This window comes from Peromyscus maniculatus, chromosome 13 (assembly GCF_049852395.1).
Source record: "Peromyscus maniculatus bairdii isolate BWxNUB_F1_BW_parent chromosome 13, HU_Pman_BW_mat_3.1, whole genome shotgun sequence".
NCBI classification, from domain to species: Eukaryota; Metazoa; Chordata; class Mammalia; order Rodentia; family Cricetidae; genus Peromyscus; species Peromyscus maniculatus.
In genome coordinates, this window is record NC_134864.1 from 11,635,928 (window position 1) to 11,654,236 (window position 18,309).

The 18,309-nt window shown below is 43.5% G+C and overlaps 1 protein-coding gene across 4 annotated transcripts in view; it reads right to left on the bottom strand.

Moving 5' to 3' along the window:
- Positions 1-18,309, bottom strand: part of Hdlbp (high density lipoprotein binding protein) — a 76,233-nt gene that overhangs the window by 15,356 nt on the left and 42,568 nt on the right. For all 4 annotated transcript variants that reach the window (XM_006989587.4, XM_042259894.2, XM_076549669.1 and 1 more), the window contains exons 5-17: positions 18,032-18,247; positions 12,483-12,689; positions 12,090-12,305; positions 11,238-11,444; positions 10,535-10,642; positions 9,267-9,371; positions 8,656-8,734; positions 6,582-6,721; positions 5,130-5,234; positions 4,585-4,698; positions 3,157-3,243; positions 2,895-3,026; positions 120-338 (exon numbers count right to left, since the gene is read on the bottom strand). In XM_006989587.4, the coding sequence (XP_006989649.1) occupies positions 120-338; positions 2,895-3,026; positions 3,157-3,243; positions 4,585-4,698; positions 5,130-5,234; positions 6,582-6,721; positions 8,656-8,734; positions 9,267-9,371; positions 10,535-10,642; positions 11,238-11,444; positions 12,090-12,305; positions 12,483-12,689; positions 18,032-18,247 (1,935 nt within the window). The remainder of the gene's footprint in view (positions 1-119; positions 339-2,894; positions 3,027-3,156; positions 3,244-4,584; positions 4,699-5,129; positions 5,235-6,581; positions 6,722-8,655; positions 8,735-9,266; positions 9,372-10,534; positions 10,643-11,237; positions 11,445-12,089; positions 12,306-12,482; positions 12,690-18,031; positions 18,248-18,309) is intronic.

Here is an 18,309-nt window from a genome sequence, read left to right on the forward strand (position 1 = left end):
CCTATGTACGGGCATTTGTACACATACGTGACTACTATAAAGTTGTTTTCTGACCTGCCACAAAGAAAGAACACTCAAGGTTTTCCATACTGAGAAAGGAAGCGTCAGCAGTGACTCACCTTCTCCTCAGCCAGGTGCAGGAGCTGCTTCTTGGCCTTCTCTACATCTGAGGAAGGACCCCTGATGACAACTGTGTCACTTCCAGAACCCTCCACAGGAAAGTGAATGTGGACTCCACCACATTCCTCCATGATGGAGCGGATCAGACGGCCCTTTGTGCCAATGAGAGAGTTGTGAAGTTTGGCAGGGATTGAGACCTCCACCTCAGCTATGTTGGCCTGAAATCAAATAGAACATTAAGAGGAAGTTACATTGTTGTGTGGTGAAAAAAGGCCAGAAGAAAAGAATGCAGCTAAAACCTGAAAGTGTTTGAAGAAACAGGATAGGGGAGACTTTCTAAGGCAGCGGGTGTAGGCCAGCAGGAAGACATAAACAGTGTTAATAGGAAAGCCATGACTTTAGATGATGTAATGTTGAATCTGCTGCCTTAAGTCAATTCTGCAGGTGGCTGGCAGGTGAATTAGTATGTGTGTTGTAGAATATTTTAAGGTATGTTACTTTTGTTTATGTTGCCTTTGTTTAACTCTGTGAAGCTGTGTTACTTTGCCTGTCTAAAACACCTGATGATCTAATAAAGAACTGAATGGAAAATAGCGAGGCAGGAGAAAGGATAGGTGGGGCTTGCAGCCAGAGAGAATATATAGAAGGAGAAGAGGAAGAAGTAGCCAGAGAAGGAGGAGGACTCCAGGGGCCAGCCACCCACCTACACAGTGAACCATGGCGTAAGAGTAAGATTTACAGAAGAGAACAGGAAAAGCCCAGAGGCAAAAGGTAGCTGGGATAAGTTAAGGAAAGCTGGCAAGAAACAAGCCAAGCTAAGTCCGGATATTTACAATTAAGAATAAGCCTCTGTGTGATTTATTTGGGAGCTGGTTGGTGGGCCCTCCAAAAGAGCAAAGAGTAAAAGAGCAAAAACAAACAACATATGCCTACAAACAAATTTTCTTATTAAAACAAAGACTCTGATTTTAGTCAAGATGAAATAAAGACTGAATTTACCCGTTACCTAAAAAAGTGGTTTTAAAGACACTGGTGATGAGAAACAGGCAAGGCCAGCCACAAGAGGCGAGGAAACAGCTATCAGTCAGGAACGAGGCAGCGTGAATATACAGACCAGAGTCTAACGAGGGCAGCATGAATTAAAAAACCTGAGAAATAGAGGCCACTTATCTCCAGATCTACACAGACATTACCCTGGGCGCAGGAGGAGCCTAGGACTAAAAGGGACGGTGCCTGCATCCCACCTTCAGTAGATGACATGGTGCTGAGTCTTGAGTCTAAGCTCAGCAGAAGGTACTTGGACCCAACTAGATACAATCAGGTGTGAGATCCTGTCTAACAACCCAAAAGGAACAAATGGTTTCTCAGTAACTTAAAGTTCAAAAGCATATGAATGTATGCAACAATAATATCAGTCACTAATTTGACATAAGGGGATGTACTGTATAATGACTTCTCAATTAAAATCTTTCTAGGCTGGATGTACTGGCACACAACTTTAATTTCAGGTAGAGGCAGGTGGATTTCTGTTGAGTTTCAAGCCAAGCAAGGCTAAGTAGTCAGATCCAGTCTATAAACAAAAACAAATTCTCTTTTGGAGGAGGCTCAAGTCTCAGGAAGTAAATGAAATTTATAAAGCTCAGGAATTAAAAAAACAAACAAACCCTCTAGAGTCTTTGGAAGGTCTTGAAACTTCCAACACTCACAAGGACCCTTTCTAAAGTTAGATATGCAGTAATAATTGCGGGGAGAGGAAGTTTTCTAACTGTCCAAGTGGTGCAGTGAGGTCCAGGGATGCCACTATCACAAGACATCACCCATGAACCTGTAAGTAAGCTCTCATCCATGGTCTGTAAAATGAGCAATAAACCCACGGGTTACCAAATTGGACTTTGGTGTACTGGTTACATCAGTGTGTTGTTGATGCCATATCTAGTGTGAAAAGATACTCGCTTATGTCTCCCCAGGAAAGTCATACAACAGGACGATTCCAGGGGTGTACAATGAAAACATTTCTAGCTTACTTCATGTTAATTTTTTAAAAGCTAAACAAAATTCAGTGGGCACTTTGAGCTACAGTTTGCTTTCCGTTTTACAATCCTTCTGTTTATGATGTGTGTGAGTGTAGACACACACATGGAGGTCAGAGACAATCCTGAGCTACAGGGTTTCTTTTTACCCACTACATATGCTAGGCTGGCTGGTCTATGAGATTCTGGGGATTCTCTTGTCTCCAGCTCCCATCTCAATGTATGTACACACACTGCAATTACAGACGTGTACTACCACACCTGGCTTCAACATGATTTCTGAGGTTCTGAAACCATGTACTTAAGTAAGTACTTTATCCACTGAGCCATCTCTCCAGCCCCAGAAATGATTTCTGGTATAAAAATTAACAAAAGAAAAATGTCTAAGCAGGGTGTGGTGGTGCATGCCTTTAATTCTAGCACTAGGGAGGCAGAGGCAGAGGCAGAGGCAGGTGGATCTTTGAGTTCAAGGCCAGCCTGGTCTACAAAATGAGTTCCAGGACAGCTAGAGGTACACGGAGAAACCCTGTCTTGAAAAACGAAAGAAAGTCTAATAAAGTCACACTGGGTCAGACCCAAGGACAAGTGGCATCCTTGCTGTAGTATCAAGTGAATAAGAACTGAGAAACGGAAGTAGAGAGCTGCTGACCACTTAACTCCCCAGGTGGACATCGGAGCCCCACAAGGCTGGGACGAGTTGGCTAGGGATTTTAAGAAGTTCCACCAAGAAGCAGCTCCCATTACCAGGTCTTTCTGGATAGACAGAATCCGGCTCCGGGCAGCTTCACAGTTGGCTCTCTTGCCAGTGATGACAATGGTCTCAGAGTTGCTGTTCTCTGCAGGAAGGTCAATCTTGGTGTTGCTTTCTTCACGAATCTAAAGGAGAGGTACATAAGAGAAATAGCTTTCCTACAGTAGACACACCGGAGCACAGGGCTGGGAAGGAAGGTCTGTCCCTCCTTTTAATCCACAAAGGCTTTAGGGCTGGCCAAAATGAGTTGATCACCTTTTTAATGTTTGCGCCTCCTTTCCCAATGATATTCTTGTGAAACTGTTTGAAGATCGGTACAGAAATTGAATAGCTATTTTCCACCTTAAAGACAAGAGAATTGTACAATAACTATTCATGCCAGAGGGTGAAGTCTCCTTTTTATCCTCCAAAGCTACATGAACTCAAGTACATACCACTGGCAAACACAGACCCAGCTTACTTTTCTCCCCATCTACTTGATTATTGTAAGGAAAAATTAAGTTGTCCACCATCTAATTAACTTGGCATGTCAAGTTATAGAAAGCCCTTTATAAAAAGTGGTCATCCATTGATATCCTCCCTATGCTAATTCCCTGCCGGGTTCCACCCTCCTGAATGCTTAAGGGAGGTTCCTTGTCTGTGTATCCTGCATATTGGGCATTAACAGCTTAGATGCAAGATTGTAAAACATCGGTAGCGAACTTCTGCTCTCTGGGGTTCTCCCATTGTGCTGTGAGCCTGTATTTAAGACCTCCTCCCTCCCTCAATAAACGGAACTGGGCATTAAAAAAAAAAAATCTGGTGAAGAGGAGATAGCGACTTGAAATTTTCTAATGTGCTGGAAGTCCAGATATAATTTTAAGAGCAATGTGATGTCACATTAATAAAGTTATTTTTACTACTTTTTTACTGGAAAAAAAAAAAGTGGTCATCCAAAGATTCTGTAGCTCTTCAGTATACACAGAGAAAAGTCTGTCCACACAGCTTCAACACATTCTGGCTGGGGGAGGGTCTTAAAATCGATGTCAAGGCTTGTAGGCCCTGGTACCCTAAAAAGCCCAGCACCTGGTAGCTTCATGGCAACAGTTCAGTGATACCTGGGGTCAGGGGAGACAGGAACTAGAATGGACCCCGCATGTGACCATGGTGATCTGTGCTTTTCCTACCAATTTCCTTCCCACATTTTTCTAAAGCTTTCAGCTTGTTTCTTTTTACAATTATCTTCCTCTTTTTGGAGTCAGGTTCTTACTATGTAGCCAGGACGACAGCATTGAATTTAGGTCTCTGCCTCTGAGTGCTAGAATTACAGATATATATGCAATTATGCCTCCTTTCCCAGTTCAATTTTTGAGGAAACAGTTAATTCAGTAAATTACTCTCTCTTTACCTGTGTTTTCTCTTTCCTTACAAAATGGGACAGGTTCTCTATCCTGGGTATTTGAAGATTCCCTCAAGAAAAATAAGGGGGATGCGGAAACCGGCATCTCCACTTGACTTCCACACAGACATTGGATAATTACCGACAGTGTATACCAAGCACCAAGGTATTGAGACAGGTGTTACCATCACTTTGTTCCAAGCCCCCGAGACAGGAGCCCACCCTTAAGGCCGAGCTCCTGCAGGTACTCAAAAGTTCTGTGGGAGCCCTGCTCCCCAACCCAGAGGGTACATGAAGTTGCCTACCAGGTCTGCAACCATCTTCTGCATGTACTTAGTGCATTTTTCCACCTCGTTCTTGGGGCCTCTGAGTTGCACAATATCACTTTTTTGTGCTGGGTCTGGAAAGTTGATGATAACCTAAAACAAATCACCAGGAGACAATGTACAATTATTCTAAGACTAAACTTGGGGGCAGCAAGATGGGTCAGTGGGTAAGGGTGCTTTGCCATCAAGCCTGATGTCCTGAGTTCAGAACTCACATAGTGAAGAGAACTAACTCCTGAAAGTTGTCCCAACCTCAATCCATATTATCTACTGTATATGTATGCCTATGAGCATGTATGTTTTTAAAGTGAAATACTGACAATTCCTTAAGTGAAAATCACCACTCCTAGAGGCAAGCGAATGCTTTGGGGGTTGGCAGTGTAGTTCAGGGCAGAGCACTTACTGGCATGCACAAGGCCTTGTGGGTTAGATCCCCAATAACAAGGAAAAACAAACACCAAGGGAGGAAGGGAGGAAGGGAGAAAGGAAAGAAGGAAGAGGGAGTGCTTTGGAGAAAGCTTTACCTCTGGGAATTTGTCACGAATTTCACGAATCCGTTCACCTTTCTGCCCAATGATTGTGCGATGAAATCTTTGCTCAATGATTAGATCCTTGGTACGCTCATTTTCCTAAAATATAATTAAAGTAGATGATGCCATTTATCACAAGAAAGGCTACTAATGTCCCACCACCAGGCACCATGTGAGGTGGTGTCCAGGTAGCTGTCTGCAGCAGCCTCTAGAAACTATACCACTAGGAGTGCCTATTCCAGGACACCTGTCTGACATCCTGGTAGTGAGCTATCTCCCTGAACAGTACAGTTAAAGAATGGACTGCAGGGCCCGTCAGCCCCGAGTGCAGTCCCAGTAGCACTGACACTAAAATGGGCCAGAAGCACTTGTTTCCACCAGAACCACAACATCCTACACAGCAGGGAAACGCTCCTTGAGCACAATCGGGCTTGGACCACATTCCCTATGTGGAGAATTAGGATGGCTCATCACAGGTCACTGAACCCACACCAGTCTCAATGTCCTCCATTGTCCCCACTGAAATGTCAGAAGGAAAGAACAGCAGGTACAGACAGAATCCAGGAAGAACACCATCAGCCTATAAAACACTTGTCAAGAATTCTGGTGGATCAGATTGGTATCTGATGACTGATTCAGTACAGGCAGAACACACTCCAGGGCAAGGTACACAAGGCAGGAGGCAATGATGTCAACAGCAGACCTTGGCTTAAATACCAAGCTCAAGGACGGTCAGAGGACAGCCAAAGGATTACAGAAAAGAAAGGACCACTCGCCAGGCGGTGGTGGTGCACGCCTTTAAATCCCAGCACTCGGGAGGCAGAGCCAGGTGGATCTCTGTGAGTTCAAGGCCAGCCTGGTCTACATAGTGAGATCCAGGAAAGGCGCAAAGCTACAGAGAAACCCTGTCTCAAAAAACTGGAAAAATAAATAAATAAATAAATAAATAAATAAATAAATAAGAAAGAAAGAAAGAAAGAAAGAAAGAAAGAAAGAAAGACCCACTCCCCATAAAACATTTCTTCCAATTTGAGGTCCCTAGCATGGGAACTAGGGTAAGAACATGAACTGGGACCAACACATAGTCAGGTCTTAAATCAACCTTTTTGGACTTTTTTAAAGGCTGTCAGCGACTTTCATGGGAAGCTAGTCAGGAATCACTGCAGCACGATCCTCATCATTGGGTGTCTCAGGCCCACAGTGAGACTGCATTGTCTTTCAAGCCTAGAAATAATAGCCCATCTATCTATGAAGCTGCAGCAGGCACATGGGACCTCTGTTCTCTAGCACTCAGGGGTGACGAGAGACAAGATTCACTGGCGATCTGGGGAGGACAGCAGAAGAAACATGGCTCCAGGACCACATATTCCAACAATGCTTTTCCTTAGAGGCAGCCAACAGGCACAAGCCAGCATCTCTCAGGAAAGGTCTGGGTCCTTGGCTTACCATTCGAGAGGCGAGCTCCAGCAGCTCCCGCTTGGCCTGTTGCACGCCCTGTGGGTCTCCCTCAATCCGGATCAGGTTACTCTTCTCGCTGTCGGGGGGGATGCGCACAGACACCTTGTACTGGTCTTTGATTCTGTTGACTTAGGACAAAAGGAAATACAAATACATCTTCAACACACAAGGTATGGTTGTCTACTAACGACTAATAGTCAAGAGAAAGAGGGCCATGCTTCAATATGCTAACTAGTCATTCCCATTCATCAAAACTTTCAGTGTCTAAAACATAAAAACAAATAAAAAAACTTGGTTGTGCTCTCCAGATTGCTAAGTTTCTAGGGCATTGCCTTCCAGCCTTGAATATAAGCTGCAACTGCCCTAAGAGTTTCAGAAGAATGATGACCAGTGCCAATTAGTATGAAACATAGCTGGCCTTGAGTATACATATGGTCTTAGAATATCTAAAATATAACAGGTACTACTAACATGCAAGTAATTTTGGTAACTACATAATTTAGGCAGCAAGTTACATGCATTAAATCAGGACACAGCCACCCAGGGACCTGATTCACTCTGGCAAAGTCAGGGTCGCATTAAATAGCCCTGGCTGGCCTCCAGCTGTCTGCCTCTACCTCCTGAGTATACCACCACACTAGGGCCATTTAACTTGGGGTCCCTCAAGGGAATCATGTCTTTCGGGGTAGTATACTGGAGATTATGCCTTTTGTAAAACAGAGTTGTTTGGCAAAACTTGCAAAAATCTCTTCCCATCACTTTCTCTGGACAGAATATGGTGATCCCATTCAAGACCTGTCCATTGTACAGTCAGGAAAAGCAAAGCCCAAGATGAGCTCCACAAACAGTATAGGATAGTCATCTGGAAGGGACTGATGTGATCAGCTGTTCCAGGGTTAAATTCAAGAGTAAGAGATAGGGGTAGGTTGGGGAAAATAGATTTTAGAATATGGAAGAAAATGAAGGTCTGTAACTGGCAGAACACAGTTCTTGGACCATGGTACAGTTCTGTAATTCCTAGTGAGCAGAAATCAATTTCAGAAGTGTATGACTGTACTTTGTATCTATTAAGTAAACTCTACAGTTAACTATAAAACAAAAAGCAAAACTATAAAAGCAAGCTCCTGGTGTGCACACGCAAGGTTCAAGCTGCATGTGAAGTAAGTGCCAACTGAGGTCATTCAGCAGGGAAATCATCACTGTCATGAAAACGGCATTGAATATAAAACTACCACCAGAAAGAATGCATCATTCACAGGTCGCTGTGGAACAGACAGGCTTATATTTACAAGCAACAAAAAACATAATGAATGAGTGCAAGTCAATAGGATATACAAAAGGATCTGTTGAACCCCTATAGCATGGAGTTGTTTCAAGGATATGCAAACATGTTATGAGTACAGCCATACAGGAAAGGTGGATTAAAAGAAGGACTTGAGCGGTGACATACACCATAATCCCAGCTCTCAGGACCCTGAGGCAGGAAGGTCACAAATTCAATTAGGCTATATAGATACTCTATCTGGGGGTGGAGGACTCCTTGGCCTAGCACTTTCAAGGGCCTGGATTTAATTTCCAGCACTCAATCTATCAATCCTTGGGGTGTGTGTGTGTGTGTCTCACTTTAACATACTGTTAAAGTCAGTACACTCTTGTGCTGTTCCTGCAGTCTGAACCAACAATTTAAAACCCGAGCTTGAGACAGTGTATGACTACTCACTTAACAATATTCCTCTCTGAGTGGACGACTTGGACACAAGTCTGGGAAGGTAACTATAAGAGTCCCACGAACACTGGTGGGCAAAGTGTAGCAGGCTGGATGAAGAGTAAAGACAGTTTTCAGCTAGAGAGGGCTGGTTTCTCAAAGTGACAATTAGGTCTCTTTAGGAAGGTGTAGAAGCTGCATAGTCAATTTCTATTGACAGCAGCACTTTGCCTGGCGTATTTACCCAGCACCCAGGAGGCTACAGCAAGAAAATCATGAAGGTCCTCATCACTGAGGTCCTCCTTCTCAGGGCTTCAGGGCATTAGGGCTCTGCCACCACCCATCAGCCTTACTCACTGTTAGCTCCACTCTTTCCAATGAGGTGTCTGTGAAATTTATGGTCGATGTTGATCTCTACATAGTCCATCCGATTAATCTATAAGGGAAGAACAAAGTTCAAAAGACGAATGCTTCTGGCTCGAAGATGTGCCTGACCATTCAGAAAAATGCAGAAGACATTAGCACTTGCCCTTTCTTCTCCCCATTTCTCCATATTCTGTTTTTTGAGACAAAGTTTATCTATGTAGCCCTGGCTGTCCTGGAACTCTCTATGTAGATCAGGATGGCCTCCAACTCCAGAGATCCACTTGCCCCTGCCTTCAAAGTGCTGGGATTAAAAGTGTGCACCCCCACACCCAGCAGGAAATGCCCTATCTCAACCACCAAGAATTGCTGCAAGATTGTCCCTCTGTTACCCTCAAAGGTCCCAACCTCAAAATAGTTTCCCTTACCCAGAGTTCTGGGAGCCCAGTCATCTTCTGTCTCAGAACCTATTCCACACACAACAAAGCTACTCTTCGGTCTCCATGAGCACCCATGTTAAGACCTGAATGACAGGCTTCTACCTGTTCCCACACTAACAGGGCCTTCCCTGTAGCTAGCAAATGTTCTACTTAGAGGGCACTTACCAGGTCTTTGACCATTCCTTCAATCTGTTCTTGGGCTACACTCACATCCTCCGTGGGGCCCTCCAGGGTGATCTTGTCCTCACCTTCTGTGAACTCAATGTGAACCTACCAAACCAAAATGAGGGAAGGAATGGCCAAGGCCAAATAATACAAGCTGCTATGTCATGTACAGGTGGTGAGGGTCTCATCCCCAGCACCACAGAGAGCTGAGAGGAAGGGTCGAAGGATGGCACTGAACGTCACGTCCAAGGCCTGATGCACCTCCTTCGCTGAAAGCAGGAGCTGGGAGCCCTTCACAGTGTGCGTGCCCCCAGTGTGTACAGACATCACCACTGTTCATGTTCTCAGGCATTGTTTTCCCTTTGGAAGGCAGACTTCACTTTGATTGTATAAAGAGAAAAGATGGCAAAGACAGTGTCTCTTTTCTTTCTTCATTTTTGTGTAAAAATCCATGTGAGTTTATGTCTGGAAAGACCTGAAGTAGATGGCAAGAATCATCCTTGGTGATTCTTCCACATTATTAAAGAAGCAGGGTCTCTCAGTCAAAACCAGAGCTTGCTCTGGGGATCCTGTTTCTACCTTCTGAGACTAGACTTATAGATAGGCTGCCATGCCCAGTTGTCATTTATGCAAATTCTAGTTTTCATACTTTTTCAGCATTTTAACAGCTAAGCTATTTACTCAGTCCAAGTACAAAAATTTTGAAAACAACATGATGGAGTAAAACTCACTTTTTACATGAGCAGGCCAGTATCTTGTGCAGTTTGTAACACACAAAGGGTAAGGTAGTTGGAAAGGGAGAGCAGTCTGCCTACATCTAAGTATGTCATTTGTGATTCTAAGGCTAGAAACACTGAAATGACAAGCAAGCCAGACAACGCCAATGTCAACAGAACAGGAAGAAAGTGACAGAGACTCTCTGCCATCTCCGGTAAGGACAACCCAGTGTGAGAAGGCCGATGACGTCCCTTTCCAAAGGCTGCTCTTCAAATCATTATGAAATCATTACATTGTAATTATTAAATGCACAGTTAAGACATTTATCAAACCTATTAATGAAAACTGTCTCTGGTTACAAAGACTGGAAAATGGTGCATATACCTAAAGACATTTATTATGCTCTTCCATGGTTATTAAGGGAAGCTGACTATCAACAGGGTAATTGAAGCTTGATATTGTTCCAGTCTTCAAATCACCCACAGTACAAATAGCAACAACAAAACCTTATCAGGCAATTTCAAAATACCAGGTTAAAAGTGTTTCCCTACCTTTGGCATTTGCTGAGTGATTTTGGCCAGGTTCTGCCCTTTCTTACCAATGATGAAACGGTGAAGCCAGGAAGGGGCAGATACTGAGGAAACTGTAAAACTGTTGGCCTAGGACAAAAACAGGGAAAACAGTTGTGGGTCTGCAGAGCTCAAGTTCCTGTTAAAACAAAGGTCACATCAGGTGCGGTGGGGCATTCTTTAATCCCAGCACTGAACACACCGAGGCAAGTAGATTTTTTTTTTTTTTTTTTTTTTTTAAAAGAGCTTTAGGACAGCCTGGTCTAACAGACCTTATTAAAAAAGAAAAAGTCAAACCAGTCCTATAAGAGTACAGAGGTGGAACTGGGGACACAGCTTATGGTCCCCAGAGCGGGATGAGGTAATGTATGTTTGCAATCTCACTACTAGAATTGTGCTTGCCTGCTAGTCCAGCCCACTTGGGAGGTTCTATATCAAGAGATCGTCTCACCTCCTAAGTGATGACCGCCCCCCACACGCATGCTTGCATGTGAACACACACACACACACACACACACACACACACACACACACACACACACACACACACACACACACACACACACTTCAGTGGTGAGTGGCCCCAGCCCCAAACTGGGCCATTTCACTGTTTTTGCGTCTCCAGGACACACCAACAAACAGCCAGTCCATAATGGGCCCCCCAGAAATTATCAAAGCACACTACCTTGGCATAGACTTCAGTCAACGCCTGTCCCAACTTTTCAGGCTCACCACGAAGTATCACAGTTTCAGAGATGCTGTCTGAGGGTGGAATCTCAACAGAAACTCCAGTTCTTTCCAGGATCTCTTGCAATGAATTGCCTTTTGGCCCAATGACATACTTGTGCTGAGATTTCTTCACTTCTACCGCAATGGTTGTAGTCTTCTTCTTCTAATTAAGAACACCATAAAGGTAGTCAGCAAGAAAGACAGGAGACACAGGCAGTGTGGACAGACTGTCACTACCAACAAAGTCAGAAGGGGATATAGATGTGGTTCTCAATAAGTGAAGACCATAACCAGCTTCTCCTAAATTCTACTTCTCAAGTGACTGGCCTTCCCCCAAGTCTGGTCACTTTCAAAGCTGTTAATGTCAACCCCGAAGACCTGAGTAAATAAATCAACTGCTCTCCCCATTTTTCTTCTTCTTTTTCTCTTATCGAGTTGGGGATTTGACCAGACAAGTGCTCTACTACAGAGCTACACTCCCATCCTGCTTCTTCCAAATAAGGAACAGGTTTCACACCTCAAAGTCAGAATAACCTACAAATCACCTCTAGAAAGTCTGTGCCAATCTTACAGCAGCAACCTATTAGTGTGGTCACAGACCCGAGAAAGGTCACACACCAGGACACCATCCTACAGCACACCTAGTAGGCCAGGAGGGAAATGTGGCCACCAAGCACTGAACACAGATACTAAGGCTTTGTGCACAAGGGGGAACGGGTGCAGAGTCAACTATGGGATTAGCCAAATTCCCACATTCAAATCCCATTAACTGTTCCTGTTCCCCAGCTCTGCCACCTCCACAACGCACCTTTTCCTCATAAATCTTCTTAATACGAGCCACGGCCTGAGCAAGCTGCTCCTTCTCTCCAGTGAAGACGATTTCTGTCCGGTTAACACTGGGTGGAGGGATGTTGATGCGCGTTCCTGTCTCCTGCATGATCTCACCCACAAGTCTATTGTATGGCCCAGCGATGAAGGGGTGGAAGGCCTTCTCCACTTCTAGCCTCTCTACAGCACGCTTGTCCTGCACAGGGCAGAAGGAACCGATGAGAGCACCCTGAAGAGCAGAGCTTGCCGAAGTCACAGTCAAGGCTCACACACACAGTGCCCCTAGTTCCTTTTGAAAGGAGCAGCTCACTAGGAGCAAGGCCAGTGCTGGGCAGGTGGCAGAGTGTAGGGTACAAGCCACTCAGAGACCCACCTGTTCAGCAGAGATGAGAAGGACCTCATGGCGAGCTTTCTCAATGCCTTCTTTGGTGCCAGTGATCTTGATCTGATTACTGGGGTCATCTGGGCGTGGGATCTGGATTTTGGTTGCAGTTTTTAGTTCTAAGTCTTGCAGTTTCTCTCCATTTTTGCCAATAACAAAGCGATGGTGCTCTTTAGGAATGGTAACAGTTGCTGAGGCCTGTAACAGGAGAGACCAACAAAAAAATAAAAACCCACATAGGGTTCTGAGGAAGCACATTCGTCTAGGACATTCTCTAATGAGAATGCTCAACAAACCTCTCTCATTCATTCTATTACAATCATGAATGCTCAAACACCACGCCACAGTCACAGGGAGCCTACCCTGGCCCCAACTAGGGTCATTTCAAGTGTATCTACACCATTGCTCAGACTTCTCTATTATAAGAGACAGAAGAAAACATGTCTGACTGCATGGAGAAATTAATATTTCATTACATTCTTCTGAACATTTATAACAAGGGGAAAAAAAGACAACTCTAGAAATCAGCAACTTCACTTAAACAACTGCAAGTTAGGAAATATAACATGGGGTGTAGTCCAGTGGTCTAGGCTTGACAGGTGTCTACAAACCCTGGCTTTGATCCCCACCATGGGAAAAGGGAGAAAAATGTATGCTACAAGCTAACAACATCACATACAAGCTATAAAAGGCAGCTTAAATCAGAAATATATCATTTTTTTTCTAATTACAAAAAAAAATTACTGGAGTTTTAAGCATAAAGTTGATTATAAAACTTTCATGGGCTCAGAGCTGGAAGGTGAAGACAGGATCCAGGGGCTTGCTGGCCAATCAGTCTAGGTAACTGGTAGACTCTAAGTATGGCGGGACACTCTGTCTCAGAAAGAGATGAAGAAAGACATGTGATATCAACCTCTGGTCCCCACATGTGCACACACCTGCACATAACACACACCCTTCTCTCACACCCCAAACTTGCATGGGAAAACCAGAAAACCAAGCAATAGTACAGTACTAGATAGAAGTAGGAGAACATGAGCACAAAGGAAGACTGACTAGTGGATCAGAAACAGACCTAGGCTGCTGTAGACACTCAGGACCTGCCCAGAACAGCCTTTGGTCAGAAAGGGTGATGACAAAACAGCCATGTGGGAAGAGGTCAACCTGGACCAGTATTTCACAATACCGGAATACAACCAAATAATCAGAAACTGAGAAAGAAGAACACCCTTAGACATGCAGGAAGAAAAAAGGGATGCTTTTTTTATGACTTAGAAGTGGAAAATGCTTTCCTAACAATGATTCAACATAATAAAAATAGTAAATATAACTATATAAATGGACCAAACATTCACAGAGCAAAACATACAGAGATTAAAAAAGGAACAATAAACTGTAAAAAATTTTACTTTTTATGCCTGAAGAAGGGATTGGAAGTTCTTCTAGTGTGAATTCCCCAAAACTGAGCAAGCGAACCATCTGACATAAAAAATACAAGAGACCTTTCACAAAATGCTGCTGCAAATTAGAAGCTATCCCCAAAGGCGGGGAGATGGCTTGGCTGGTCAAGCGCCTGCCATCTAAGCTAAGGTCTGGGTGCAACAGCGCATGTCTGTAATCCTAATAGCGGAGAGCGGGAGAAGACTAGCGGATCTGTGGAGCTCACTGACCAGCCTGCCGTCCTGGAGCTCCAGGCTCAGCAACAGACCCTTTCTCAAAAAAAAAAAAAAAAAAAGAGGTGGAGCATGCTCAGGAAGACACTGCGGCATCAGTGTCCAGCTTGCACAGACACAAGCACACACTCATATAAACACCTACATATGCATTTGCATACAAAAGCCAGGAAAAGTCTATTCAGCTATGCCTCTGACTGGCAAAACCCTAAATATTAGATGAGCTTGTCTCTTGTTCTCTGCAGATGGGAGAGAACGACACTAAACTTCTAAGGGAGGAAACTTGTTGTTGGCCAAAGTAGATACTTAAAAATCACCTTTTGACGTAGCAATATCAGTTCCAGGATTATCCCAAAATACAAACCAGTAAATAAGAAATAGCCTATGAATATGATCCCTCCCCCCCCACTTTTTTGGTCAGTCACATAGTAACAACAAGAGCCTACAAACCACCTAAGTGCTTAAACTACAGGATACCTACAGAGTATGTCACACAGCTGCCTGTAACACTGAGGAAAATCAGTATTTGTTGATACATAAGACACCACAGAAAATAGTATGGAAAAAAAAAGCAATGTAGAGATTAGGGCTTATGGCAAGCTGTATTATGTTTCTATTTGTAATTGTAAACAATGAATGACATATGTAGTGGGTATATAGGTATAGTCACACACAAGGAAATGGAGGGGACAGCTGCATACTATATAAGCTGGGAAGGAGGGTTTCTATCCAGCTTTGACATTATAGTCATGTGACTGTTGGAATAATTTTGAAAAACTTAAAATAAACTCAAATGGTAGGAAAACCCAGAAAAAAAATTATCTTGATTTAAAAATACTACCATTTAGCCGGGCGGTGGTGGCACAGGCCTTTAATCCCAGCACTTGGGAGGCAGAGGCAGGCCGATCTCTGTGAGTTCGAGGCCAGCCTGGACTACCGAGTGAGTTCCAGGAAACGTGTAAAGCTATGCAGAGAAATCCTGTCTCGAAAAACAAAAACAAACAAAAATACTGCCATTTTTTCATGTTAAGCAGAAACAGTCTGGATACATGAGATCCCTTTCTCAAGACCTTCCCTCTGGAAGAGGCAGGAGCCTGACCCCTCTACAGCGACCGACTGCACTGAGCCCGGCTCTCACTTCTCCACTGCATTTCCCACCCCAAAGACCCGGGGAAAACATCCTGAGATCTCTGGAAGCATACACCCAAGATTAACCTGAGATCTCTTTGTGTTAGAAATTAAGAAATCCAGATTACTGGGTGGCAACAGAAAGCTGCCTACAAGAAGAAAACCTAAGGACTCCTCTAGTCAAAGATGAGGCAGCTTATTTCTCAATGTCCCCAAGCTCACGAGGACATTATAGGAAAATTCCTTAGCATGGTGGCACATGGCACCTGAGGTGGGATCATGAGGTAGAGGCCAGCCTGGACTGCACTGTGAGTTCTATGACAGCCTGACTCTGAAGATGTGGTCAGAGAACCAATACCATCTGAATCAGGAGTCACTAGCAGCTGCAACTCCTTTGTTCCTGAGAAATTCTTATACTCCAGGTATAGAAGTAAAATAGTACTGATTATGTAGTACCAAATGGCAGAAGTATGTTTATAGTCATTGCAGAAAGTGGTGGAAATTCTAATCAAAATTTATTTAACGTTTCTTAAAAAATTAATCTAAACTCAGCCCCTCAAACATTCTAATACGGGCTGGAGAGATGGCTCAGAGGTTAAGAGCACTGGCTGCTCTTCCAGAGGTCCTGAGTTCAATTCCCAGCAACCACATGGTGGCTCACAACCACCTGTAATGACACCTGGTGCCCTCTTCTGGCCTGTAGGCATGCATGCAGACAGAACACTGTGTACATACTAAATAAATAAAATCTTAAAAAAAAGATATATTATATATATAAATTCTAATACAATGTAATCCAAAGATGTACTAAAATTTGACAATTACCTGCTGAAGACTGATGGTAGAAAAATAGTGAAGGGAAAAATTACGTTAGTTAATTAATTTATTTATGCTAAGGATGAAACACATTAAAAGCACTTAAACACATTAAAAACACATTAAACACATTAAAAGCACACATTAAAAGCACTTTACCAGGCCCGGGGTGGTGGTTGCACACCTTTAATCCCAGCAGCTGGAAAGGTAGAGGCAGGGGATCTCTGTGAGTTCGAGGTGAGACTGGTCTACAGAGAGTTCCAGGACAGCCAGGGCTACACAGAGACCTTGTCACCAAAAAGAAAAGAAAAACCAAACCAAACCAACCAAGCAACAAGACCCCAAAACAACAAAAAACCCAAACAACAACCTACCACTGATAGCACCCTCAGACCAAGTGATTTATTTTAAAAATTACATTTTTATTTACTTTATGGGCATTTATGTATGTGTTTTTGGAAGACAACTGGGGGAACTGCTTCTTCCCTTCTACTGTGCATGCTTCAGGGATGAATTCAGGTTGCCAGCAGGTATCTTTCCCCACGAAACCATCTCCCCGGCACCATCATACATTTTAAAATCAACTATTGATAAAGGTAGGATGCAGAAAACCACCACTTTCAACTTTTAATGAATTTAGCCAGCTCATCAGTAAATCCTATGAACATAATACAAATAAGGCAGAAGACACCCCAGCCTCCAAACCAATCTCAGAACCAGTTCACAGGAAAATCAAACAACAACAGCAAAACTCATTTTGTGGTAACAAGTATCCCCACCAGACAAGCTGAATATGAAAGTAATCAAGCTCAAGGTTAGGCACAATGCCATGCGCCTTTAATCCCAGCACTCAGGAGACAGAGCAAACTCCAAGACAGCCAGGGCTACTTAGCAAAAACTTTTGTCTCAAAAACAAAACATAACAACCCCAAAAAACAAGAAATAAATTAGCCAAGCTCTTAATACCAGCCCATAAGATACAACAAAGGAAACCAGCAATTAAATACTAACCTTTTTAACAAATCAATGGCATTGTGTGTGTGTGTGTGTGTGTGTGTGTGTGTGTGTGTGTGTGTGTGTAGGGAGATACTGTTAAGGAGACATGTGATGCTATGATCAAATGAAAATTGATTTCAATCAACTTGAAAGACATCAGACACAGAAGTCTAAACAAAGAAAGGGTCAAATATGAATGAATACCTTAGCATCTCCTTTATAAAGCAATAGACAATATACTATTTATAGGTGAAATGGTATTTTTGTATTCGCTTTTAAAAATTCTCAATCACATAACAGTTATTCATCATGTAACTAGTAAACTAGTATATACAATCAATGCTACACAATCACAAGCAATGCTTTCACCTTTGTGACAGTTAATTGGGTTTAGAACCACCTTAGAGACTGTGTGGCTCAGTCAGTGGCAGAGCAGGATCACTCCCCCTCTAGCTTGTCTAGAGCTCAGCAGCAAGTGGGAGTAACCCCCATCTCTGGACAAAGCCACACAGCATGGAAGTTGTCACATGGCACACCTGCCTTTTTCTTGGCCCTAGGGAGAAATGCCTTGCAGATTTGCTTTTTTATTCTAATGGGTCTCAAATAAATTCCAAGTACTGGCATCAGACTGCTAGGAATAGAGGGAAAAAAAAATCTGAGCTTTTACTTCCCAAGTTTGAGGCTTAGAAACTGATGATCACTACCTACCTAGCAAGCTCACTGGATTTTAAGTGTCTCAAACTCTGGGAAAAGCCTTATTTTTCAGTACATTTAGCTCAATGGCTGATCTGAGAGGTACCCCAGTGCTATCATTAATTTAGTGGTTTTCACTAAAATCACAAAGGTTCTAAATGCTGCTGACCTCTTGCCTGCACCAGGATCAGCCAAGTAACGGTCATCTGGGACACCAGGCCTCGGAACACCCACCTGTGTTTGCAGTCTAGCAACAATGTCCTTCCGGGCTTTCATGACTGCGTCCAGCTTCCCTGAGACCATGATGGAGAGGCCTTGGTCTTTGGCCAGAGAGAGCTCCAGATGGGCACCAGTCCTCTGCATGATCTCAAGGCAGATCTTTGCTTGTTCTCCTTCTCCAAATTGGTTCATGTCCTTGTATTTTCTCTCTTCCAGGGGTACATGAAACACCTGTTCAGAAAAGACCCCCAAAGACAAAGTTACACCAAAGAAGAGGAAGAATGACCATATGC